Source organism: Hippoglossus stenolepis, chromosome 6 (genome assembly GCF_022539355.2).
Source record: "Hippoglossus stenolepis isolate QCI-W04-F060 chromosome 6, HSTE1.2, whole genome shotgun sequence".
NCBI lineage: Eukaryota > Metazoa > Chordata > Actinopteri > Pleuronectiformes > Pleuronectidae > Hippoglossus > Hippoglossus stenolepis.
In genome coordinates, this window is record NC_061488.1 from 9,868,853 (window position 1) to 9,895,236 (window position 26,384).

The 26,384-nt window shown below is 41.7% G+C and overlaps 1 protein-coding gene across 6 annotated transcripts in view; it reads right to left on the reverse strand.

Moving 5' to 3' along the window:
* Positions 1–51: 51 nt before the first annotated feature.
* The window catches only part of znf512b (zinc finger protein 512B), a 30,141-nt gene continuing 3,808 nt past the window's right edge, over positions 52–26,384 (reverse strand). The window contains exons 1-16 of one of the 6 annotated variants that reach the window (XM_035158519.1): positions 19,507–19,665; positions 15,028–15,107; positions 14,753–14,881; positions 14,273–14,448; positions 13,878–14,161; positions 13,706–13,783; positions 12,219–12,353; positions 11,511–11,638; positions 9,823–9,915; positions 7,363–7,461; positions 6,532–6,783; positions 6,048–6,398; positions 5,303–5,404; positions 5,067–5,129; positions 4,425–4,523; positions 52–3,844 (exon numbers count right to left, since the gene is read on the reverse strand). In XM_035158519.1, coding sequence (XP_035014410.1) covers positions 3,500–3,844; positions 4,425–4,523; positions 5,067–5,129; positions 5,303–5,404; positions 6,048–6,398; positions 6,532–6,783; positions 7,363–7,461; positions 9,823–9,915; positions 11,511–11,638; positions 12,219–12,353; positions 13,706–13,783; positions 13,878–14,161; positions 14,273–14,448; positions 14,753–14,881; positions 15,028–15,107; positions 19,507–19,528 — 2,436 coding nt within the window. In that variant the 5' untranslated portion in view covers positions 19,529–19,665 and the 3' untranslated portion in view covers positions 52–3,499. Of the gene's footprint in view, positions 3,845–4,424; positions 4,524–5,066; positions 5,130–5,302; positions 5,405–6,047; positions 6,399–6,531; positions 6,784–7,362; positions 7,462–9,822; positions 9,916–11,510; positions 11,639–12,218; positions 12,354–13,705; positions 13,784–13,877; positions 14,162–14,272; positions 14,449–14,752; positions 14,882–15,027; positions 15,108–19,506; positions 19,666–26,384 lie in introns of those variants that run through there. The other 5 variants (XM_035158518.2, XM_035158515.2, XM_035158516.2 and 2 more) reach the window with 5 other exon arrangements.

Below are 26,384 nucleotides of genomic sequence, written 5' to 3' on the forward strand. Positions count from 1 at the left end.
AATATTTGATGTAAGATAACAGATATCCAAACTTGACACAGTCGACACAAGTTTAGTCAACAAACTTTTATTAATTAGTTGAGGGATACTAATGCACAGGTAATACAACAAGTTTTGGAGAAAAATTGTAACAGTTCAGACTCAAAGGAGGCACTGACGCCTCCCACGTTAGATACTATACAGCTTAATTTCAGATATGGAAATCTTTAATACATCATTAGTCTAATTTCACCTGTTACTTATATATTATAACCAGTTAGGAGCTACAACATCATCTCGTAAAACTCTCAACAGTTTCATCACAATGGCCCCAACAACAAAGGCGGAAACCATTTCCTGCTTTTGAAGTGTAGGTAGCATATAAAATGAACCACTGTTGGCCAAATAAAGGGTAAAATTCTCAGGCTGTCGAAGGGGATTTGTGAGGATTAAGCTTGGGTTTGGAGATAACATTGCTGACAAAGGGAAGACGCTCGAGCCTGCTGTTTCCCCAGGTACAAAAGTCACACCACACACAGTCCAGGTAACTAGAAAGCTCCAACAACACTCCTATTTCAAGCCTATTTCATGGTATAGTAAGTGCACTAAATACAGAAACAAACACACATACATATGCCTTGTTGTCCCATATTGAATAGATAATAATAAAGGACTCTCTCTCAATGTGTTTGTCGTTGTGTACTGAAAAAGCTCATTTTATGTGCATCATCAAAATGAATAAAATAACAGTGTATGCCGACACATAGGCCTACAATGTTCCTTGTGGTCTACAAATTTTTTCAACCTTTTCTTTTTTAGACTTCATAATATGTAAAAAGCATTTTTCAAAGCAAACAAACAAAAGTAGGGGAGTGAAAAAAAAAGCCATACATTTCTGAAAAGACACATCAATATCAAAATATCAGCAAGCCAACAAAAACAGCTAATTATGGTGTATTGCTGTACTCTCTAAAACATGTTGCAGTCAGCTCACACTGCGGGATAGATATGTTTTCCACATCGTAGGAAGACAGATAGTAAAGGGTGTGATAAAATATAAAATACCCACTGTTAAAAGCAGTGCTAAACTATCATATTGCAACACCAAAGCTTGTCAGGTAAACACAGTCAATGTGACGTTATTAATGAAATGAGTAACAAGCAGCTGATGAACTGATTCTGTGCCACGGCGTAACACTTGACGCAAAGTGTTACCATTTCTGACATCCAGTCATTACAAAGGTGCTAACTGTTTACCACAAACACACACACACGCACGCACACACACACGCACGCACACACACACACACTCTGGACGACTCCTATTGAAAAGGTCATAGGACCAATCAGTGCTTGTCTTGCGTCTTCCCGTCCGTTGAACCTGGATAGAAGTTAAACGTCCATCCCACTCCCAGAGACAGACACATGCATATTCATCCCCATCCGAATAAACTCCATCAGTTGATTAATAATGGAGGAATTCAGCTCGAATCTTTGCTTAGCAATGTAAAAGGTCACGGCGCAGGGGTGACACCACCCGGGACACGTACCGAGAAATTCAAAATCCGATGTTACGTGAAAATGTTCTGCTGACATCAGTGCTTGATTTCAATGACGACATTGACATTTGTTGGTGCAAAATTTAGAGGATGGATCAATGGACTTGAATTGAGTTGTATCAGGTCCTTAAGGTAGAATGGCAAGTAAAGCACCCTTATTATCTCACCAGAATATCCTCACATCACAACTTTCCCCAAAGCTATCAGATTGCTACCTACGTAATACACACAAGAGAATATAAAATAGATTTATCATCGGACTTATTTTAAGTAAGCAAGTCATTTTTTCATGGCCATACACCGGAAATATAAATCAAATATTTATGGAGTTTTCATTTGCTCAATTTCTTAATAGAACTTTTGGTTCAAGTACTTTAAACACATTTAAGTGAAAATATTCTCTGATTGCACACATTTTTAGATTTGAACAGATGTAATAATATCGGATTACTTCTCTTGAATCTCAAGATAAACCAACAATAAATGCGAGAGCGGTCTTAAACATGACCAGTTATGGCTTTGCGTGGTGAGTCATAATAATACGGTCATGTTGGATCACACATAATGAATAGAAAGAGCTAACCACGCTGCTCAATAACAAATTTAGATTATCTCTAGTTTAATTTTTCATCAGAGTAAAATATTCCCGCTCCTGTACCTGACGGCCGCGAGGCCAAGCTGAATTTCTCCTGGAGTGCAAAAATACAAGAGGGGAGTGAGAAGGGTTAAAGTGCAAGGCAATAACTTTGAGCACCCAGGAATTAATTCATAAACCGTTTTATAAGTATTAATCTTGATTTGCATTTTTTTCGTTTTAATAAAAGATTTTTTTCCTCAAACTCTATAAAAGATAGTATTTTTAATTCTCTCCTCTGTTCTGAGATTCAAGCTAAAGCAGGAGCCAAAACATGGCTTTCTTTAACATGGTGTCACATCATTTGATTGTGCTGCAATGGTGCAACAAGCTTCACACAAAATTCATCCTTCTGTCTAACATTGCCAGTCCTATTTTAGACAGAAAACTTCAAGTTTTTCTTGTTTAAAATCAATTAAACAAAGCCATATTAAGTATTAATGTAACTAACTCATAGCTTACAGATGTAAATCTCAAACAATCACTTTCTGCTTATTAACCTCAGTGTAAAAGAAGCGCGTAAGACACGATAATTATGGTTGTCAAAGCAGATTCCTTTCACTGCCATGTGATCCAGATGAAATAAAATCAGTGTCCCTGATGTGACACTCACGTAACTGTAGGATAAAATGGAGTAGAACAGGATTTACAACTGACCAACATTTTAGCTTATATGACAATTGCTTACTTGAGACATCAAAAGTAAAAAAAAATGAACAAAGTAAAACCAGGAAGAAATTAAAGAATCAAGTTCAAAACGACATTGCACTACAGCACACACTGCAAAAACTCCTGACTGCTCATGATCCAATTGGACGTGTCAGGCTCGAAAAATAATAGATGGCATCATTGCTTTGAGTATATAGATATATAGATATAGATATTATTTATGTACACAGTACAGTATATCTGTGAAAAAATGTGAAAACAGTAGCTATCATTAAATGACTTCACCATGCTAATAGAATATCTTTTTTAAAAACCTCTCAAACATTAATGAATCTCTTGTAGAGATTTACTCTCCATTTGTTTGGAGTACTACCTCTGTTTAGAAAATCTACCCAGGATTTAATCTTTCATTACGACTGTCGCCCCCCTGCTGTGAGTACAGATACTGAAATGTGTGCCTTGAAAACGAGATAAAAGTGGAATGGAGAAATAAAACACTACTGTTACATGAGTATTGTTTTTAACAATAGACACATAAAACTCTGGGGATTGTGTTTTACTTCTTAATGGCTGTTTTAACTTTCTTCTCAGTGCCAAGTCCTTGCCATAACATTTACAGTGAGCTTCCTCTCTGTCTCCTGGGTCGACGAAAGCAGAGCTACTCTGATAACGACAGCCTCTTGGGTTTGCTTCGCCTGGTGGCCGAGGGGACGGGCTGTCTGTTTTGGCCTGAATTAGCATTGTCCGTTGGGTCGGGGATCAAGGTCGGAGATTGTGTTGGGCCCAAGGTAGGAGTCACGGCAAGGGTTGAATTTTGAGTGGCGGCAGGTGCTTCAGTGTTTGTTTCAAGAGGTGCGATCACAGAGGGGCGCTCTTTGGGCTTGCGGCCCCTCTTCTTACCAGTGGTGGCACAGTTCCTCACCTCAGGTTTGATCCCGTTATCCTCCGGTGCTTTACTCTTGCTACTGGAGACCACTTCAGTGGCTGCAGTACGAAACCAGTTCTGAAGCGCAAAAAAGTGATTTAGTGATTATCTCAAGCAGGATATGACCATATACAGCTGTAATTAGTGGGGTAAACCTCCATGTACGAATAGAGTACTATAAATATAAATGTACTGGACTGATTTCCATGAAATGTTGTGGAGAGGTGGGGAGTGACTAGAGGGAGAACCCATTACATTTTGGAGCAGATTTAAATAAACAGGCAGATCTTGGAGTATTTTTCCCATTCTGATTCCACGCAATATAGCGATAATGTGGCCAATCAACTTTGGCGGAGGTATGTCATCTCCGAGCGCCCCTCTACTTATTTTTATGGGAAGAAAATCAGTATATTGAACGAGAAATACATATACTGTATTCGAGCAGATAATTAGTATTGCAACAAGTCCTGTAGAGGTTTGGTCCAGGAAGTTGCTGATTACCACAACATAGAAAAGTATGAGAAATATCCATCTCATCTTACTGGATAGTTTTACTGTGTATGAACGGAAATGGAAATACTGCCTGTAGACGTGATACTAAATGACACGGCTGTTTGTTATAAGGCTATCTGTGAAATTTAGACTGAGACTGACCCACCTGTGAGTGTGTCTTGCTGATGTGGTACTTCACACCGCTCTCTGAACTAAACTCCTTCTGACAGATCAGACACATGTACTTCCCCAGTTCTCCTCCACCCTGCAACACACACACACACACACACACACACACACACACACACACACACACACACACACACACACACACACACACACACACACACACACACACACACACACACACACACACACACAGCAGTCGTTAACATTAACACCACAGCATGTCACCTGTTACACACCAGATTAGGTATCAACCAACACCAGTTATCGTTTAACCAGAAGTTAAAAATTAATATATGCACCAAAGTAGACTCAATTTTCCACACACTCTTTATGTTGCATTGCTATTCTGTATTGATAGAATAAACATATTCTCTTTACATTAGCAGCTATTTATTGACATTTTTTTGTTTTCAAATCCGTTTATGTTTTTTGAGAGTCTTCTAAATAAGGTTTTTTATATGATACACATGTTCCAACTCTTATACCGCATTAACTTTCATTTTACCTCCAAATCCGTCAAACTTACTTTCTGTGTTTGTGTTTTACTATTTTTTACTTTAGTATCTACAGAGACAAATGTGATCAGGCCAGTGTCTTAGGTCCAGGTGGGTGTTTGTACCTGGCTGCAGTTGGCAAGGTGAGCTTTAAGTCCCGACACACTGGAATACACAGCTTCACAGTTCTGAGACAAAACAGAAATCAAGAGTGAACAAACAAATAACATCTTTACATCTATAAATTTCACTCTCATAGTTTTTTAATTATATAAACAAACTCGTCCCATCCAATTCAATATTTTGTTGTTATGGAAACGTTCTGTATATGGTGACACGTTAAGCCAGTTTATGTTCTTACTTCATTGGTACAGCAGATGAAGCCCTTCTCCTTGACTTGGTTCTTCCAGGTCTCTAGTAGCTCTGGGCTGAAATTGGGGAGACCAGGCCGCGTGTAGTTTAACTATACAAAAGAAAAACATGTGTATCATTATTCCTGATAGATTCACCATTTAGTGTGAGTTTAGAGGAGTCTGGGGGGTCTGGGGGACGTGTTTATCTCCTGGTTTCACCTTTATATTTTCATGGAAAGGTCGGTTTTGACGCATGTTACTGTGTAATCTTTTTTGTTGTACGTTTTTTATATTTTCATGGAGATATCTTCTTGCAGTGCAAAATGCAGATGTACAGGTATCTCTGTTCCTGGTTCTGTGTGTGAGCCGAGTATGCATCTCTCATTATTGTACATTTTGGCATGTAGGGGGCCAGTGCTTGAGATTTATTGCTATGGTGTATTTACTAGGCCACAGCTGTTGTCATCCTCAGCTGGGATGTAATTTGAACCGATTATGTGTTTGTCAGACCCTGATGAAGATGAAGACCTACACGTTGGTCTGTGTGTCTGCCAGTATGCTCAAGAATCAAATAATAATATAACTTAACTTGAAGATGAATACCTTTTTAGTTTTTTGTCATGATTCTCTGCATTTCTCAACATTCAGCAAGACTTCTGGGATCTTGTTGTTTGTACTTCTAGAGAGTTAAATCCACTGCAGCCCTTCCTTCCTTCTTTGTACACTGAATACTAATCCACTTTATGTACTCACCCTCTTGCTGTCAGGTACCAGGTCGTCCTTGATGCGCCGCTTAGTGCCCCAGTCTTTGGCCAGCTCATCCTCTGCTATCTCCTGCAGGTGGAACACTGCCACCTGAGCAGACCGGCGCCTCACTCTGCCACTGGGGGTCCGTTCAAAGTCCTCCACTGCTCTTTCATTGTCCCGCTCCCTCCCCTTTTCTTTTTCCCTGTCCTTCTGCCTGGCGTCCCTTTGCTTCTCCTTAGGGTGGCAGGCGGAAGGTGCCTTCTCCTGCCAGTCCGTCTTCTCAGACTGGCTCTGCTGCTTCTTGCCTCCTGATGGAGTCTCCTCAGGGACCACCTGGTGGAGCGGTGGGACGCCCCTCTGCGTAAAAAAAAGTGGAGAAACTGCGGCTACTTATAGGCTACTACTTATTTGGCAAAATATAGAAAAATACATCTATAAACAAAACAGTGAAAAACAGCTGTCTCCTAAATAAAGTACAGTGTTTTCTTACCCTCTCTTTGCCGGTGTTGTTGTTGGTGTCAGTTATATTGTCCTTGTTGTAGTTGTTAGTGGTGGCTGTCATGGTGGTGATGGTCGGGGGGTGTTCAGTACGCACATGGTAGTCTCTGCCAGCCTTGGAGCGGTAGGTCTTTCCACAGTGCTGGCACAGAAACACAGGCTTCTCATCATCAGACAACTCTCCTCCACAACGCTTCTGGTGGTACTGGTAGCCCATCAGACTGGAAAAGTGGGCTGAGCAGCCCTGTAAATGTGTGTGCGTGTTTGTACACATGATGTGTGTGTGATTGTGTGAGGCCAGTGACAAAAGAGGGACAGAATTAAAACAAACATTAAGTTGGAAAGTGGGTAAGTGAGGCAAAGTGTAGGTTTAATGGAACAATATTAGAGCACTTGGTGATTATTATGTGGTTCCGCTTAAAAAAACAGAGAAAACAGGAGTAAACTGCTCATTTTTCTGAGTGAAGACGTCACTGAAGCTGAGTCTATTTTTCGCAGCTCTCTCTCCTCCTCTCTCTGCCTTTTGCACTCCAGTGTGAGTAATGGGAAGCAGAGTGTTGATGTGGTTTTGGGCAACGTGTCAAGAACAAGGCATAAAGGAAAAAGGAGGGAGAGTGCTAAAGGAGGCGGACACAAAAAAAAAAGGAGCCTGAGGAAAAGGGAGGAACGAAATCGAAACTGGCATTTGCAGAGAGAGGAAAATGTGGCTTGAAAGACAGGAAAGTTGGACAAATGGAATAAAGGACAAAGAAAAGTAAAAGTGAAGAAAAAAAAATAGAGGAAAAAAAATAGAAAGGGTCAGAAAGAAAGAAAGAGTGCATACCTCACTAGGACACTTGATTCGTCCCATCTGTTTGAGAACTCGGCGCAGCCTTTCTCTCTCCTCATGCTCGTCGCCCGTCTGGCCTTCGCTCCTTGAGGGCTGAGGGGCAACAAACACAACGGTGCATATGTATTACCCACCACAACATCGCCCTCTGCCTAATAACTTTCAGAAAATGGTGATGGAAATGTGTTTTCCATCTTCTGCGTTCTCACTGTGCCAGGATCATTAAATGGTTTCATGGTGAGGCTTTTTCTCAAGGCATGTTTATGACAACTGTCAAACTCATGTTTTCACTCGAGTGCAGGCTGGTGCCAAAACCCAGCCAAGACCAGAACAACAGATGGCGGGGCTGCCAGGGAGAGGGAAGACGAGAAGTGCAGGGGACTGGAGAGAGAGTCTGGACTTAGGAATCCCAGAGGAGTGAACTTCATGTGTTTTCTCATGTGTGAACACACAGAGAAAGAAGTAGGATGACACAACCCTAGCTTTCTGTAAAGTTAAAAGAGGAGATGAGATACCACCAGTCCTTCACTAATTCAAGTAAATCACGCTCAAGCCTGCCGGCAAGAAAACAGACACAAGCTCAGCCTTTCATTTACACTGGCAGTGGAGTAAACCATGGGACAACATCAGCATGCATTAATGCCTCTCCCACTCAAAGACTGAACACGCCTCTGACAGAAGAGATGGCGGGATCACAATCGCAGCAGCGACATCAAGGTCAAAATCAGCGGGTGACCCCTGTCCTTCTGTCAGCACACTGTGTTTTTCCACACTGCACTGGGGCTAGTCCATGTGACCATGTGCCCTGACAAAACACTAGACGCGGGGTCAGGGCATACGCCAAATTAAATCATATAAAATCAAATCAGACTTCACTTCACATACCAGGCTGAAGTAGAATCTGCTTCACAGAGGAATGATTCAACACAAATGGTAACACAACGAGCAACATTAACACAGACAAAAACACAGTGGCAGTAGAATAAAAAGAGTTAAATGAATTAGTCTCATATATGAACACACCTCTACGCAAAAATATAGGTACTTTCCTCACTGACTGTAACACAACACTATCACTGCTGTGTAGACAGCAACTCTGTTAATATGTCCTTTTGTGACCATGGGCACAAACAAGACAAATAACATGAGCCTCTATACCAAGAAAAAAATGTTGTCCACTTAAAGACACAATAAAAGTGTGTTTTTTTACATATGTGAATTAAAAAAACTGTGTCGGCAAAACAACAAAACATGACCACAAACAAACTACAATACATAGTATGACAAATACAGTTAAAATATACACGGACAAAGTAGCACAGCAACACTCTTCTTAATGCAAAATAAAGTTTTTTAAAAAATCTGGGAATCTGATCATCTTATTTTAACACACACACACACACACACACACACACACACACACACACACACACACACACACACACACACACACACACACACACACACACACACACACACACACACACACACACACACACACACACACACACACACTGTCTTTTCCCCTGCTGCACTGGGATGGGGCTAATAAGGTCAGGACACAACAGGTCCACACTGAAGACAAATGGCAGTATCAAACCCTTTAGCTGGGCCCGGCACAGATGGCACAGTCATCTATTATCTCTGTCAAACTGGCAAACAACACACACCCAAAACACTCACGCACTCGGACTGTATACATTCATGTGAACATATACCATGAATACTAAAGGAAAATGTGCTCACATAAAAACACAAAGGCACTTGCAGCACGTCACAAGGTTTTCTGCACGTTCATGCATTAATCTTTCATGATACTTTTTTGAAACAGGCAGCGTTGAATTATTCAGCAAACTTCATAGCAGTGCCATTGCTCTAATGCAGGAGTGTCATGATAATATCTTAATGAAGCTCTCTGCTGTCAGAGTTAAGACAGCTGAAGAAAGAAATGTGAGCACTTTCAGGACAAGAATACCAATCACCAGTTCAAATGTATCATCGTTCACAGACCCCGAGATCAAATTTTTTTTAGAGAAGGGCTCAGCAGCTGACAGTGAATATAAAACAGACACAATGAAGTGGTGGTTCATGGGAAATGAATGGGGTTTTGACTCCGTAGGTGAATCTATATGGGACGATATCTAAGACAGCACTAAACGAGCCCAGTGAAATCTGACACCAGCATTAGATATGGTGGATTTCTAAAATAGTCACAAGTGCAAGTTTGACCAACCCCTGAATAGGTGAAGTGCTCTGGTGTGGTAACTAAAAACTAACGACCCCTGTTCAGTGGGTCAGTGGGACAGTGGTGAAACATTTGCTCCCCGTCTGGATACTGAACAACTGAGTTATGGATTACTGGGCAGATTACTAGTCACACTGTCAACCTACTTTAAAGCTAAGTATTTGAATTTTTGACACTGGCTTCAGGTCCCACAGGATCAGAGGGGGTACCTTGGTGCTGTGTTCAGCCATGGTGTGGTAGTTGAGGCCGGCCTTGGATCTGAACTGTTTCTGGCACTGTTGGCACTTCAGGGCGTCCTGGAGCTGCAGAGGATGAAGGCCAAACAGAGGATCACATAACATTTCTAGGAAAGGAAACAAACAAGTAGCCCACTCTTGCTGGCTTTATTGGATCCATCAATTTAACAACATTTCATCTGTAACCTAATAGAGTTTTTTTATTAGTGCACAATTCTGGTCAAAATAAAGGACAAAGGACATGATCGAGAAACTTTGGGAACCAGATAAAGCCAATGATTAGCGCAGTGTTCCTTTCTGTAGACTTCCCTCCTCGCCTCAGTATTGATTTGGAGACAGAGGTGTTTTGATGGTGAGTGACCCAGTGGTAATGTGGTGATTCTGTCATTACTTAATGGCAGGCTGTCACTTTAATGACACACGGGCCACTGGGTGACAGAGCCATTAAAATGGCTGTAGGAACACTTCTCTCTGAGGGCCCAGAGGCGACTGCACCACTCGACACGCTGACTCGTCCTCAAGATGAGCTCAATGTAGCGCAGACGTTTTAACTTTTTCCATGTGTCACCCCAACGTCCTTTATTATTACTATTGACCACAATTGAGTGCAATGTAAACAAACCACAGAAGAGTACAGTGCCCTCCACTGATCCATTCCAACTGATATTAGCTTTCATATCAGTGCAGATGAGTGAAGGATATTACATGGCTGAGATTACGGAACTGAGATAATGCCTGATGTTATTTCTTCAGCCCTCCAATCAATATCTTTACAGTAAAGGCTCCCAAGACTCTGCACAATGGGCACCTCAGGGAGAGCTATCTAATAACACTGCAGTCAGAGTTATAATCCAATGTGGCGACACATTTCACACTGAGAAAAAAAACCCAATAATTATAGAATGGAAACAATTTGTCAATATGTAAACTGTTTTTTGAGACAGTTTCATGAGGCTCCTGTACATCACATCATGTGTATTGCAGTGTTAGATGTTACACAGAATCATACAAGGACAGCACCGTTTTAAAAGAGACATATTATGCCCATATTCAGGTGACAATTTTTGTTTTGATTCTTACTTGATAAGGTTTACGTGCTCTAATCTTCAGTAAACATATCACGTTGTGATTGGTCAACCACTTCCAGCGCATGAATGTTAATGTCGGCCTCCACTCTCGCTGTACCTGGCTTTGTAAGGGGGCGGGCCAGACTAGCTGCTAGGCATGCATTATGCAAATGTGGGGCATCATGATGTCATATGACATCAGGATAACCTGTAAATACTGGGCTATTAACGATATGTTTCAGCAGCTTCAGGAGCAGTGTTTTCTGTGGTGGGAGAGGAGCTCACTTTACCACATACTTTGGGCTTTTTAACATTACAGAACTTTAAATACACAAAAAATGTATATAACACACTAGAGGAAAGGGGAAAATGTTAAAAGCACAAGACATCTTTCCTGCTGACGTACATGATGTTATAACATTAAGAACATTAATGTCCTATTCAATAAGTTTTCACCAGGCAGACTCCTCCAGAAGCAGCTTCCATTGATGCAAATATCTGAGAAAGTCACAAGAAAACCCTATATAGGTTTCAGAGCTGTGACAGCACACCCACCCCGCTGCAGTCTGATGAATGGCTGTGTCACACACTGACCTTCTGGCAAATCTCCATGTGTTTCTTGAGGCCGTGGATTGTTTTCCTGGTGACGATGGAGCAGGTGGGACAGACCACTTCACCTCGCTCTGAGATTGCTCGCTGCCACTGGGTGTCAGGAACAGCACCTTAGAAACAGGATAAAAGCATTCTGTCAATTAGCCAATCAAGTGTTACTGGTGTTAGATTACTATGGGCATAACATAAAATGTCATCACAGACATTGTGTCCCTTGGCCCATCAGAACTTATGGCAAGGCAACAAACTTAAATAATTTTTTGTTATTGACCAAATTATTTCCACAGCACCAAATGCTTTATCAGTTTACAGTTTGAAACTAGTCTTCAGAAATGATTGATTGATTGATTGATAAAATGATTGAATGGAAGAAAATAGATTTTGAAGATCTTTGTAATTTGATAACTTTTTGGTTATAACACAACTGATTAATTGAACAAATTAACATATAATGAAGACACAATTGAGACATTAAGCTCTACTGAAATTAATCATTAGTTGTATTCCTATAACAATTTTACTTGTGAAATTGAGGCTTGAGAAAAGTTCTTGGACGGTGGCATGACATCAGTGGTGGATTTGGAAAAGATATCTTTCTAATGAGTAAAAATCTAGGCTTTTGATAAGAAAAAAAATTATATATTTCTATCAACAAATTGTATCCCTTATAAAATTGACATAGAAATTCACCAGAGCTTGTTGTTGCCGGGTCTTTCTTGGAGGACTGACTTGAAGTGGGTCTTTTCTGCGGCTCCTCACTGAACCCACTCCCCTCTGGTCTCTTTGCACGACCTGCTTTTAGCTTTTCCTCCACCTTAGTCATACCTGACACACAAGGGCACACACACACACACACACACACACACACACACACACACACACACACACACACACACACACACACACACACACACACACACACACACACACACACACACACACACACACACACAGTGCAGCGATTAATACTCCCAATGAAAGTATTCAAGGTAAAATGAGATACGTAAGTAGAGAACGACGGTCGGAGGACAATGCTGAACAAGAGAAATTCTAAAAAAGAGAAAGTTGATACTGAATATAAAAAAGCTGTGAGAAAGAAAGAGAGAGAGAGATGGAGAGAGAGAGAGATAAAGAGAGAAAGAGAGAGAGAGAGAGAGAGAGAGAGAGAGAGAGAGAGAGAGAGAGAGAGAGAGAGAGAGAGAGAGAAAGAGAGAGATTGTTAATGAGTCACCAGAACAATGACAAGCAGACTAAAAGAGCAAATGAGAGAACAGTGATGGGGATGGTATGTTTGATAAATGCTGATAAAGAGTTTACACTTTATGAGTCACTATACATTTAAAACTGTGTAAATGAGATGTGAGCTTGATTCATTTAGTTGCCTATGAAACATCTCTGCAGTTGCCACATTATCTCTTGTAAAAGATCCGCACCATTAATCAGTAGTTATACTCACATAGCCAATGGCATGATATGGCAAAACATGCCTCCACAGTCCTCATCCCTATCTTCTAGCAATGGTACATTTGTACTCCCAAGGTTTCTATTATTCAGTATATAAGCACAGAGATCCTGAGGCCTGCTGTTTTTGTGAGCAATCAATGATGGATCAGCCAACACAGCACTATCTATTCTCCACAATTTCTTTTATTCACTTATTAACAGGGTTTCCCTACAGGTTTCTGGAGGGCTTAGACTCTTTGATGTATTTTTTCAGACTGTCTTTGAATGCATCATTTGAGACAGTTTTTCTCCCTGGTTAGACTGGCTGTAGGGAATACTGGGACAAATCCTGATTGGTCCCCGCATCAGTTGGCCAGTGGAAACTCAAGTTGACCATTATAAAGAGTTTACTGGCCTTGTCACTGTCTTTACCAACCCTCTCCGTGTGCCTGTCATTGGGGGTACACATGCAAATGTGCTGCACTCGAGATCAATAAATCAATTTCCTCTGTGACAGCAGAACACGTTACACCAGCATTCAGTGGCTTCTATAGGTTAAACTGGACTAACGAAACACTTTCAAAGTTTATTAACACAGAGAGCTCACTTCGGACAGGCCAACATGAGATTACCTTATACATTTATATGACTATTATCGGAAAGTCAGCATGAATATTAAATGATTTAAACTTTTTTTTTGAACGGTTACGTGAGAGACATTTTACCGTTTTTACCTTTCAATCCAAATGTTCCAGATATAGAAGGCTGCTCTCCAGTGAATTTCTTGGGAGTTTTCTGCTTCCGTCCTGGCTCAAGAGAAAAACAGAGCAAGGAATGGTCAAACACGTATTGTGCAAGAGTGATGAGAATATGGAGTCTATGACAAGAGATATGCTGTAATCTTACTGTGCTTCATTCGCTCTGGGTCCTCATCTAGGTAAGAAGGGGGAAGACTTCCCCCATCACTCTCACTGCCCCCTGCATCAGATGATGTGCTCTGGGACTGCGACTCCTGGGACTGAGGAAAGACTGGCTGGGACTGGTGAATCTGCTGTGAAGGCTGGCCGTGGCTGTGCTGTTTCCTCTCACTCCTCTGGTGGGCCAGCTCCCCGTTCTGAGAGGGCGCGGACACCTCGTGGGTCTTTTTCACTTTGAAGAACACAGGAGAGGGCGGGCTGTTCTCCATGGGCCTGGATTCACAGACCGAGGGAGGACAGTTTGGGGCAGTCAGCATGAGGACCTTTCTAACACCATTATGTGGGTCAGTGTGGGTGGGAATTTGAACTCTAAAGCCCAGTCACCTTTTCTTGGTGTTAGACTTGACAGGAGCCTTTTGAAGTTTATGCTGCTCATCCTTGGGCTCCATAGTAACCCTGTCAGGGTGGTTCCACAGCTTGTGCTTCTGCAGGCGGACCTTTGAGGCGAACACTGCCTCACAGTAGGGGCAGCCATGACTCAGCTTCTCGGCTACAGTGGCCTGATACGAACACAGACACGAGGAGAGGGGATTTAGAGTCAGCTTCCTACCTATGCAAAGTCAGATGACAGTTGGTAGCTGTTAGTTTTAAGAAACCTTCAGTTAACTCTTCACAGGTAGATTATCGCTCTTGTATGGTCAATAAGCAAAACATTACTTATTAAATTCTCAAATTCTCCCACTCATTGTTTGTTTATTTTAGGGTTTTCTGAAGTACTTAACATTAATTTGCGATTAAAATCTACTTGGAAGCATAAGATGGAAATAGCCGCATAGCAGGAAAGAGCAGAGATTAGTAACTCACCCCCTGGCAACGTTGATAGTGGTACTTGACGCCATAGATGCTGGGAAACTCTAACCAGCAGCCTGAACACGGACACTTAACCCTGGAGCGGCGCTTAAACTCTTCCTTCCATTGCACTATCATATGGGCCTGCTCGGGGGTGAGGAAGAGAGAATTGAATACATGCACGCTATACTGTGCAGCATATTGTGCATATTCATGGGGCGCTGCCTACTCTGTGCAAGAAAAGTGAAGCCCACTTCAAACACCCACACAGTTCAAAGACAGATACTCACAGGGATGCTTCTGAGTTCCTGCACTTCTGCTTTGGGACGACCTTTCCTCTTCCCTTCTGCTGGCTCATCACACATTGGACCTGGCGAGATGAGAGAGAAAACAATCTCTGAGTTTGCACGGAGTAATGCCCGTGCTTCATATTCATAGAATACAGGGATTAAAGAAGTCGTTTGACAGAAATCTTCTGATGGAGAGGTAGGAACGGTGGGGGATCAGGGGATTGATTACATTCAGACACTCCTGAGTGTTACTTTTGCATCACTTAAAAAAAAATAAGTGAGTTGCCCAGCACACAAACAGCACGTTCTCATGTAGACAGTCTATCGGCCCAGCAGAATGAATCCCTGTTATCTTACACCAACAGGAAACAACACTGTGTATATAGTTTATCCCTCATTACAAGTTCACTCACTATTACCCATGCTCGGTCTTTATAGCTCACGCTGCAAAATTTTCTTAACTCTATACTCAGTGTTTGCTATTATGTTCTGCATAAATATAAATTCGTATAATGACCCCCCTGAGGGTGAGACACTAGAAGGTATGAGCAGACTCCACAATGAAAAAAACAGAAGCAACCCATCTCTAAGCAAACACCAACAAGCTGGTAAATAAACGCTTTTAATCCCTTATGCTGGGCTAATGTAACATATAAATAAGCTTCACAACACTTCACTAAACCCAATTATCTTTAACTAAAACATATTGACCCTCAGTTAATTGCAAAGAAACAGGATCTTGATTTAAATACAAAAACACTGAAAACATTCACCATGGGGTCAGTGCCTTTACTTGCTAACTAGCCAGCGCTATAGGGACGCTATTATTCTGTCCATGCTAACCAACATGAGAACAAAAAGATGGTCACTTAAAACAGCCGTTTAAATGAACTATTGTGGCGAAGATATGGATTCTGTGCTCAGAGGCCAGTTCTGGGTTTTGTTCTCTGAAGCTAAAGTCTCATACATGGCCTCTAGACTTAAATTGACAGAAAACGAAGAAAGCAAAGCAGAACTTTAATCCCTGAGAACAGGAATTTTACACACACATCCAACTTTAATATATATTTTCAAGTTTCCAACATATCTGAATATGATTGTATATTAAAACCTAATAGGGAAATGAATACAAGTGGAATAAAATCCTCAAATTAATCGCTAGGGTGGGTGGTGGTGGTGGTGGTGTGTGTGCGTGTGTGTGAAAGAGGAGGAGGGGAGGAGGGGGGGCTAAAGGCCTTCTATTGAGCCAAATAGATCAGCTATAAATCGCTGGTGTCGGTGTGAACCTCTGACACAGCACACAGCAGACCGACTGCCTCAGCTCTCTCTCTCTCTGCTCCCTACTCCCTCCCTCCATCTCTCACACTGCTGCTTCCGTCTTTTCTCATCCCATGTTTTCTTCACCATCCTTCTCTGTTCCCTCCACACACTCTCCCTGGTCTTCCTCCGTGTGAACTTCAGATGCCAGGCGGTGCACAGCCTCATTACTGCTCTCTTCTCTGCTACAATTAAAACCCCTGCGCTATCAGCCCCTGCACTTTATTTCCTCTATACAGCGCTACTTGAGAGAGGGAGGGAAGATGGAGAGAGCCAAGGATGAGTGTGTGCGTGTGGAAAAGAAGAGGGAGGTGGGGGGGGACAAAGGGAGGAGAGGAGAGCAAGGGATGCAGAGGGAGAGAGGAGAGAATTGCAGAGACGTATGATTTCTTCCTCTGACCAAGCACAATGCTGGATGACAGTGCTGCAGGTAGGAGCTGAGGCTGCGGGCCCTGCTCCTCACACTGATATTTAGTGTCTTTACAAGTGCCTTCAACTCCACTGCATTCATCTGGTAAGATCAGTTAGCGGCAGCAAGCAAGAGACAGATTTAAATCGGTCATTTCAGATCTAAGAAATGTCAAAGGGAAATTACCTGAAGAAGAGATGATATTTCCTCTATTGAGAATCGAAAGAGAAACCTCGCACACTCTCTTGTATGGAGTACCAAACGTGTCACATAGATAGTAATAAAAGCAATTTATAATGAATTGTCCAATAGGCATTGAAACATTCATACATTAATACAGCAAGTTGCCTAATTCGTCCTTGATACTGTATTTTAATGAGAAATAAATAGAAAAATCTTAAATAAACGTACAAATTAAATATTCATCAATCAAGGAATGGTTTCAAATTAAAGAGAGGTTTATAAAATAATATTAAATAAAGCATTTTAAAATACATGAATTAATTTATAAATAGATAATGGATTTCAAAAATCAATGTTAAGAGTTTTAAAAGATAAATAAATAACTGGGTTCACCAATTGTATTTTAAATTGTTACGAATTTATATTACATTTTCATTATCCATTTTAAAATAGAATTATAAATTCATATATCAATAAATAATCTATAAGCACAGGGTTTTTTTGTTGTAAAATTATTTATTGATTTATGAGAGGCTTCATTACTCCTTTGACACTTGTAGTCCTTCATATTTTTAAATCAGTTGAACTTCCCCAAGCTGACAAACATGACATTGTGAATATGCCAACTGCTTTCCTCCCCTCCAAACTCATTGACAAGCGGTGACAGGATGACACATGCCCAGTGCAGCCCATTTGTGGTGGCTCCCAAAGTGGATCAGAGCACTCTGTGTGCCTACCAGGATTATACAACTGGTTGGAGGATTTCTCATCAAATAAATGAACTGACTTCCTGCCATTGCTGCTCATACGAAAGCAGCTCTAGCTGGCAAAGGCCAAAATAGCCTTCGACCCCAAAAACATCTCTCTCTGTCAGTGATGTTAATGTGTACAAGAAACACTCCAACACTAACACACCATGACCTCCCGCTCTCATTTGCCTCTGTGTTTTATTACACTGTATCAACTTTCCTTTTCTCCCTCATTCGTCTTCTTTTTGGTTCTCACTCACGAGCGCGGACCCAAACGCAGGCTGACAGATTATAACTAATCTTTTACTTCACAGTCACAATAATAAGATAGAGGGAAAATAAGGCAAGGCTGAATAAGATTGAATGAGAAGTACCACGCTGTTGCTGGCTGGTGGGAATAGTTCACGACACAAGGTGTAAACACACGTGTGAAAGCACACGCTGGTACACACGTACAAGCACACAAAAACCATTACCAGTGTGTATGAGAGCGTGATTTGTGTGCATGGATATGAGTATATTAATATTCTCCAGGCGACACAGCATTTCTCTATTAGCCGTCTGGGTAGCAGCTGGAGAGGTGATGCAGTCGACGCTGCAGCTCTTGTGCCGGGGAGGAAATTGAGCATGCATTCTAATTCCTGTCTTAGAAAATAAAGGTCTTGTAAAAGAAAGGCATAATTAATGAATTCTGCTCTTGGGAAAGATATGTTCCTGTTGCTATGGGAATAAGATCCTCTTGTCTTAGTTACCACTATCAGAGGCCTCTTTCCAGCGAGCAGAACAATTAGACCCTACGATTCAGATAGGCACGTACACACGCATGCATGCCAAGGTAGCACAGGTGCACGTGTAGATTTACTGTAAAATGAAGCATACAACAGCACACTTGTTTTTCCTGGTGTGGTATGCAAAAGGAATAAAGAGTGTTCAGTGTCTTTTACTTTGTTTTGCTTGTTTGAATGTAGCACGCTCTGTCTCTCAGTCGTCCCAGCAATTGCAGCCATTGTCTCGATCTGAAACAAAGCAGACCCATTGTGTCACATCTACACCCCGCTTCTCAGGCGCAGGCCATGGGGATAAAACAGCTGTTCAACTAATGTCAAGAGTATGACTCGCTCCCAGCTGTCTGCAACTGTTGCTCTATAGTGGTAAAGCCTGATAGAGGAGAGGAGAGGAGAAGAGAGGGGAGGAGAAGCGAAGAGAAGAGAAGAGAAGAGTCTGGGCCCAGGAGTGCTGGCAGCTGCCTAATGATCTCAAATAACCTCTGAGTTCTCCTAGCTACGCCTGCAACTGCTCCCCCACATTACCCACAAACACACACAGGCGCGCACACAGAACAGTCATTTGTTTCTTCGACAAACACTCACACAGGAGCCTTTGTCTGTGTCTGCACAGTAGGCTTCAGACATACTGTAGTGTGGAGCGACCGCACAGACAAACACAAACACGGCTCACACAACTCAGTGGAAAGAAGACGTAGTATCAGTGATTCATCAATCACAACGGACAATAGATGGAGAAACTGATACACCTGGACACACAACAGAGTAAACACGCTCACTGTATGTGGAAGCTGTCCTGGTTCACTGTGTAAGAAACAACTTACTTTCACTTTCACGACCTTCCGTCACAAAATTTGTCTTTAGTGGCACGTCAGGACACACACACACACACACACACACACACACACACACACACACACACACACACACACACACACACACACACACACACACACACACACACACACACACACACACACACACACACACACACACACACACACACACACACACACAGAGCCCGACACATACGCACCTCTCTTTGAAGACGTCCCCATAGTTCCCTCCCAGTCAGGCCTGATTCCAGACAGTGAGTAAGAAGAAGGAGAGAGGTGGAGCAGCAGTCTTGCTGCCCAGACACCGAACTGAATGAAAACCAGACTCTCTCTCAGTCAGTCCGGCTCTCACCCTCTGTCTTTTGTTTTTTCCTTCCCTCTCACTCTGTTTTTGCCCTCCCTCTCTCCCTCTCTCCCTCTCTCCCTCTCTCCCTCTGTCTTTCTCTTTAACTCTGCATCTAAGATAATCTCTTAAATAAACACACCTTTTGACACACACACACACACACACACACACACACACACACACACACACACACACACACACACACACACACACACACACACACACACACACACACACACACACACACACACACACACACACACACACACACACACACACACAGAAGCTTGTTTAAATTTTTTTCTCGATTACACCATTACTACTCCAGATAATTAATCAGTGAAGTATAACTGTAGAAGTAAATGTGTTAAATATCATAATACAGCTTCATGTAATTTAGGAGCTAAGAATGTACTCTCCATCTCACTACATTAGTATAATTTTTTCACATAAAGTTTGGGGAGATTTCAAAACAACAGGCGATACATCATATCTCATCCTGACTCAGACCTCAACTAACTTAATTCCCCCATAATTTAATTGTGATGCACTGATAAAACAGTTACCAGTTAATATAGTTACAGCCCTATGAGAACTGGGCAGCCTGGATGACAGCTGGAAAACCAAGTTGACGAAAATGATCAGACATGAAATACATGTACTCCCATGCTGCAAATGTGACCAATTATAAAATATAACGTAATATGCTGGTGAGTGATACGCTCTACTGAGATGAACAGTAACTGCCCAAAAGAGACACTGGCGAACACATCTGCACCGCAATGAAGCAGTGATGATATTATTAGTCAACATCATACCCAAGATTCTGTTGGGTGGGGACTTTTGACAGGGTAATTTTTAAAAATTCCAAGAGTGAGAGGAAGAAATCTGACACTAGAATTAGCGCCATGCAATTGTATGCCTCCGCTAACCAGTGCAATTTCAGTCTACATTCATTCTTCTTGCAGTCTTTCCATCTAATCAATTCATATTTTAGTCCAAGTGACAACAGGTCAAAATTCAAAGAAATTCCCTGAAGGAAGACTTGAAATATAGTGTTGAAGAGACCAAAAACATGTTTTGTGTGTGGCAATGACCTTTGACCACCCACATCTAATCAATAAATCCGTGAACATTTGTGCCATATTTGACAGGATTCACTTGGAGCAATTCTTTAGAAAGCATGCTCACGATGCAAAAAGGGTTTTGTGATGTGTTAGTGACCTTAACCCTTAACCTTTGAGCACCAAAATCTAATCAGTTCACCCTTGAGTCAAACTGAATGTTTATACTGAATTGCAACAAATTCCCTGAAGACATTCTTGAGTTATCAGGTTCACAACAATGGGACAGACTGACAGAGGGAGACCCTGGAGACCTAATGTCTATGGGCAGTGTCTGTCACTGTTGCGAGCATGGAGGAATAAAAAGTTTTGTGAAGGCACAAAATCAACCTGATTGTGAGAAGAAAGACTCAAACTGAAGAACAGGTCATTTGTGCAGCAACAGTAAGTGTGTTGTAAACAGGAGCAGAGGAAATCTGCATGTACAAGCAGGAACCATCTGAGAGAGAGGGCAGGGTTTTGAGGGAAAGCATTGCAAAATGTGATTGTGAAAAAAAGAAATAATGCTCTCAAAATAAAAGACCAGGCTCTTGAATAAAGATAGGAAAGAAACTGAATGAAGACAACCATTCCTCGGTGGAAATGTTTATCATTCTGAAGGTGCTCCGGGGGGTTGCAAGTAAGACTTTATTTTAGGGGCTCCGAGCAAAAAGGGAAAACAGCCAGGGAATCATTGGGATCATTGTAAAGAAGATGTGAGCTGCGTGCATCATCTTTTAATTTGTTACTCTCTTTATTCAGTGGTTCTGGAAGGTAGATAATGACACAGTGCGTTAAACTTTAGGGCTGTATTTAATGGGCAACACATTTCCAAGGTATAATGATGCTACTACTATCTACTCTATTTTGTTATTGGAAGCCACCATTAGCAACAGTTTAGTTGTAACAGTCTATTCTCAATAATACATAATAAAACCATTGGGTTCACCAAAGATTTGAATTTGAAAAAAACTGTTATTAATGCTAAGTCTCTGAAGAGTGTCCTAAACCCTTTACCTCTGTATAAGGAATCATTCTATGTTAGAGGCAAGGACTCACCACACACACCTGTGTTAGACTATCACCAGACCGGCATGATTAATCCCACTTTGATTTTACAGCCTTCTTCCACATCAGGTGCATGCGTCATATTATTGGAAACCTAATCTATTGCCTGATGCCCATTTGGCCTATGGGTAATGGTGTGTATGGTGACATCCAATCACAAGAGTTTCTCATGAGTGGCCACATCTGTGGCCAGTGAATTCCTTGGGGATGATGCTGACAGCCAAGCAAATAAAACGCTTTAAAATTTAAGACTGACCGGATAGAAATTAAAAACGTGATAAATACATGAGGAAGATGGTCCAATTTACAATTGTTGCACAGAGACATGTTCTGCAATAAACACGCAGCCATGAAAAAAAGCATGTGTTTATACAACAGTGCATACAGCGCTGTATATGTGAGCCAGACAGACAATGCCTGCTCCAGACTGTTTGCGGTGCCCTCCTTATGGACAGTGACTCACCAACTCAATCTCTCTCCTCACATTTCCCTGTGCTTCTTCTCATCTGCCATCCTCAAGCCTGCCAAATAAAGGTGTGACAACGATAACAAAGAACTCTCCTCAGAATGAAATGCAGCATCAGGCCGAAACAAACATTCTCTGATCTATAAATCTTTTATAGATTTTATCTTTTCTGGTATTTCTCCAAAGGGAGACTTTACGTTTCAACAGGTGAGAACTACAAAATATAAGAAATGTGAAAGGAGTAATGATGGTCAGCGAGGATGATGGTTTGAGTAGGGGTAATAGGGTAAATCACTGCCGCTGATCATACTGCTTAATATGTGAGACAAGAGAGAGATGAAGAGTTTGAGCGGGAGAAAATGGAAGGAAACGACAGTTATGTGTGGAGAATTGAACAACAACTACCCCAGAGAGTGAGAAGTGTGTGAAAACAAAATATAAGAGAGGAAAAGAGCTGAAGAGATGGCTGCTGAAGCAAATGTGTAGGGTCAGCACATGGTGACTGTGAGTCTGAAATAAAGGTCAAAGTAGTGGACATTTGAGAAAACACGCACGCACGCACGCACGCACGCACGCACGCACGCACACACGCACACACACACACACACACACACACACACACACACAAACATGTAAATTCAAACTCACAACACAAACCAACACATTCAACATTCACACAGACACAAGCTTACAGACCTATGCAGACAGATCACCCTTCCCCACACCAATAGAGACAGCATCGACTGGAGAACCCACCTCCCCTTACTCAATACTCAATGATCAGTGTGTCCTGTTATCAGGTACGTTCCTGCACAGCTCTCACAATCACGAACACGCATATACAGACCCACACTCAGACACTGCCTGCATCACGTGTTTGTGACATCTTCTTCACTGAGGTGCTGCAGTGTCCACACAATGCCAGCATGTCCGGTGCTGCATGCTACTGCCAGCCCAATCGTTCTACACAGAGTTTGCCTTGGATAATTAATGGCCATCAATTATAATAATCATCTGCCCTTAATGAGCGGTCCGAAAAGTGAAGAGTTGAAACCACAAGGCAGTCACGTGACTTATGTTTGTTGTCAGAGCAACAGAGAGAGAAAGGGGGTCGAGAGTACGCCAGACAATAGCTAAGACACTGAAACTATGGTGAATGGTGTCAGTTTTTAAGTAATGTTGCTAATATGATGTCAATCTGACTCACCAGATCCTTTCCTTGTCTATTTTTGCTGGGAGCGATGCAAGTCACACGTGAGAAACTGACAAGATACCGAAAGTTAATACTGAACACCACAGCAGAGAGACATGAGCCACACAGGCTATGTGGCCACTCTAACATGTTATCAATGTTTGTAAAAAAAGCCTTAATTCATAAATTTCCAACAGCACTTCGCAAACAAATATCAGTTGTGTTGGAGAAAAAATTACAAAGGGTTTGAACGAAATATGAACAAAATCTCAGAGCAAAAAAAGAGGAAGGCAAACAGAGAGCATGTCACCCTCAAGGACCACATCCTTTACTCTGGGTTGTCTGATGTGGCAAGGGAACAGCTGAGCCACAACACAAACTCAATTTTCAGTTTTGACTTCCATGTAAAGAAGGATGGAAGTGAAATTCAGGGGATTTCATGGAACCAAAGAAAATCTTGGTTGACTGATATCATATCTGCTCTTCAACCAATCAATTGGTCCTATAGAAAAACATCTGCACGTTATCTGGAGACTAAATCTGCCAAAGTGCACTGAGTGCATATAAATATGATAAGCTAGTATTTGCAGAATATTAAAGGATTTCAAGGTAATTAGACCAAAGATATTGGAATCTGCCAATTCTGATATGCTTTCACTTAAAGCCTCATGCTTTATAAACCTCCATCACAATGCTGGACTTGGTCAACGCCCCAAAATGTCCGTGAATGAATGATGAATAACCAGCATAGTATCTGATAATACGACAAGGAGGACGTGACCCAACTTTCCATGGAATCGCAATGAAGAATGAAATGCGACCAATGGGAGGAGGAGTGCAGATGATGCCGTTATCTGGTTATCTGACAAACAAACTGTTTACCATGGGCATAGACAAGCACGAACAAAGATCCACTGGGAGCGTTACATATTAAAGCTTTTGTTTCTCCAAACCTTGGCTCACAGCCCCCCTGGGATAGACAAGGTAGGGCCAGGTTCATTATGATTAGCAATGTAGCATTTCTCCTCATAAGCTACAGAAGGCTTAAGGCAGTCACTAGTGAGCAATATGCAAAGAAGTCCAGATTTGAAAAGATGGCTTGTATGAAAAGAAAAGTATGAAAGAGAACATGTTTTGAGGAGGGACCAGACCAATCGTAATTGACGAATACTGTCTTGCCTTGACAACGTGTACATCCTTTATGATATAACGGTTTAGGAAGACAAATTCTACAGTAATCAAGTACCTTTTTGAAAGGAAAATGTACAACTTGTGATGCATTTCTTATGCTTTCCTTTGTGACTAAATTAATCCCTACTGTTACAGTAAGTTCAGCATGTGTTTCAGAAGCTTTGTGTTTCCCCTCAGGGTTGCTGGATGTTCTTAACGGATCTTCAAACCAGAATCACATAAAACTCAGTTCACTGGCAATGTTAGGAACTAAGCCTCTCTAAAGGCCAGGGAAACTCCTGGTAATGTCCTCGATAAGAGAAACTTCCCAGCCAAATGAGACAATTCGTCAACTACAACATTGTGGAATGTAAATTCTTATCATGTGCAATCAAATTGTGCTGGAGGCTGTCCTTAAAACAGTCCTAACACAAACAGACTCCTTAGCAGAAACGTACGGTATTAAAAACAGTGATTTACTCACTGCACTGGCATTTTTGAGAAGCTTTAGCTTAATGAGAGTCAAAGGCAATCAACTGTAGAAAGAGAAAATGAAATAGACACGCAGAAACAAGAGAGTCAAATTACCAGAAAAAGTCCCGTAAATCCTGGACCAAGCCAGCACCTGGTACATCATAACTTGAACACACACACACACATCCGCACAGTCACACCACCAATCAACCGTTGTCATTAACGTACCTAAGCCGAGAGTGTTTCTCTCAATTCTAGCCTCCAGTCAGGGCTGATCCCACCACCAGCTTTACACAGATTGATTTATAAACAATCCTTGTTTATTGAGTAGTAAAGCGTAAAAAGTCTATAAAACGCAAGACATAAAACATAAGAAATACACGGCCTTCTGCTACTATAAATTCTTTAAGAGCAAATACAACACATCAGCCGTCAAACTCTGTACAGTAGGTAGCTGGAGAGTATACTCTGAGCGAGTGCTACAGAGCTAACTAAGCTTTACATTACTGTCCACAGCAAGAAAGACACACACATGCATCCACCCGCATAAACATGCAAATCCAGCCTACAGGGCTGATTATTAACACAGAGAGAGAACAAACTCAAGCACCTAGTCTTGCATCGGTGCTCTGTGTGTCTGGGGTTTAGAGTCTATTTTGTAGCAACCAAAACAACTGGGTCATATTAGAGTAGGACCCAGTTTTCCAAGTCTGCCTGACTCTATTAACAAAGTCATGATCATCTGCTCGTTATTGGATTGAAACATAATTCCCTCGCCCGGCTCTCCCTTTCCAAAATCTTCCATCCCCATCCAGATGGCTTGGGGTTTCACTCAAGTCAGTGCTTGGCAATACTTGTTTGTCGGGTTTTCTCACTGTAAGGCAGTCCGAGGAAAAAGTCTGTAGTTTCCAGGCCCTTCTGTGGCGAGAGGGGTAGAATTACATCTAGCCTCATTGATTCTGAGTAAAACATAACCAATTCAAAAAAGCAGGATAGACAGTTTTATGTTTGGTGAACAAGTCTTTGAGAAACGGTACTGAAGTTCTGAAGAGGAGGCCTAGACTTACAAAAACTCCAGCCTCAGGAAAGTCAAAGGAATTTAGCGAGGCATGTGCAAAAGTGCTATTGCAAATATCACATACATACAGTATTTGTATGTGTTGGTATGTCATGTGATATGCAGATAATAGCAACACTTTGTGCTGCATCAAGGCATGGCATTCATCTTGGAATCAGTCCAGGAGCAAACCTGGATCACA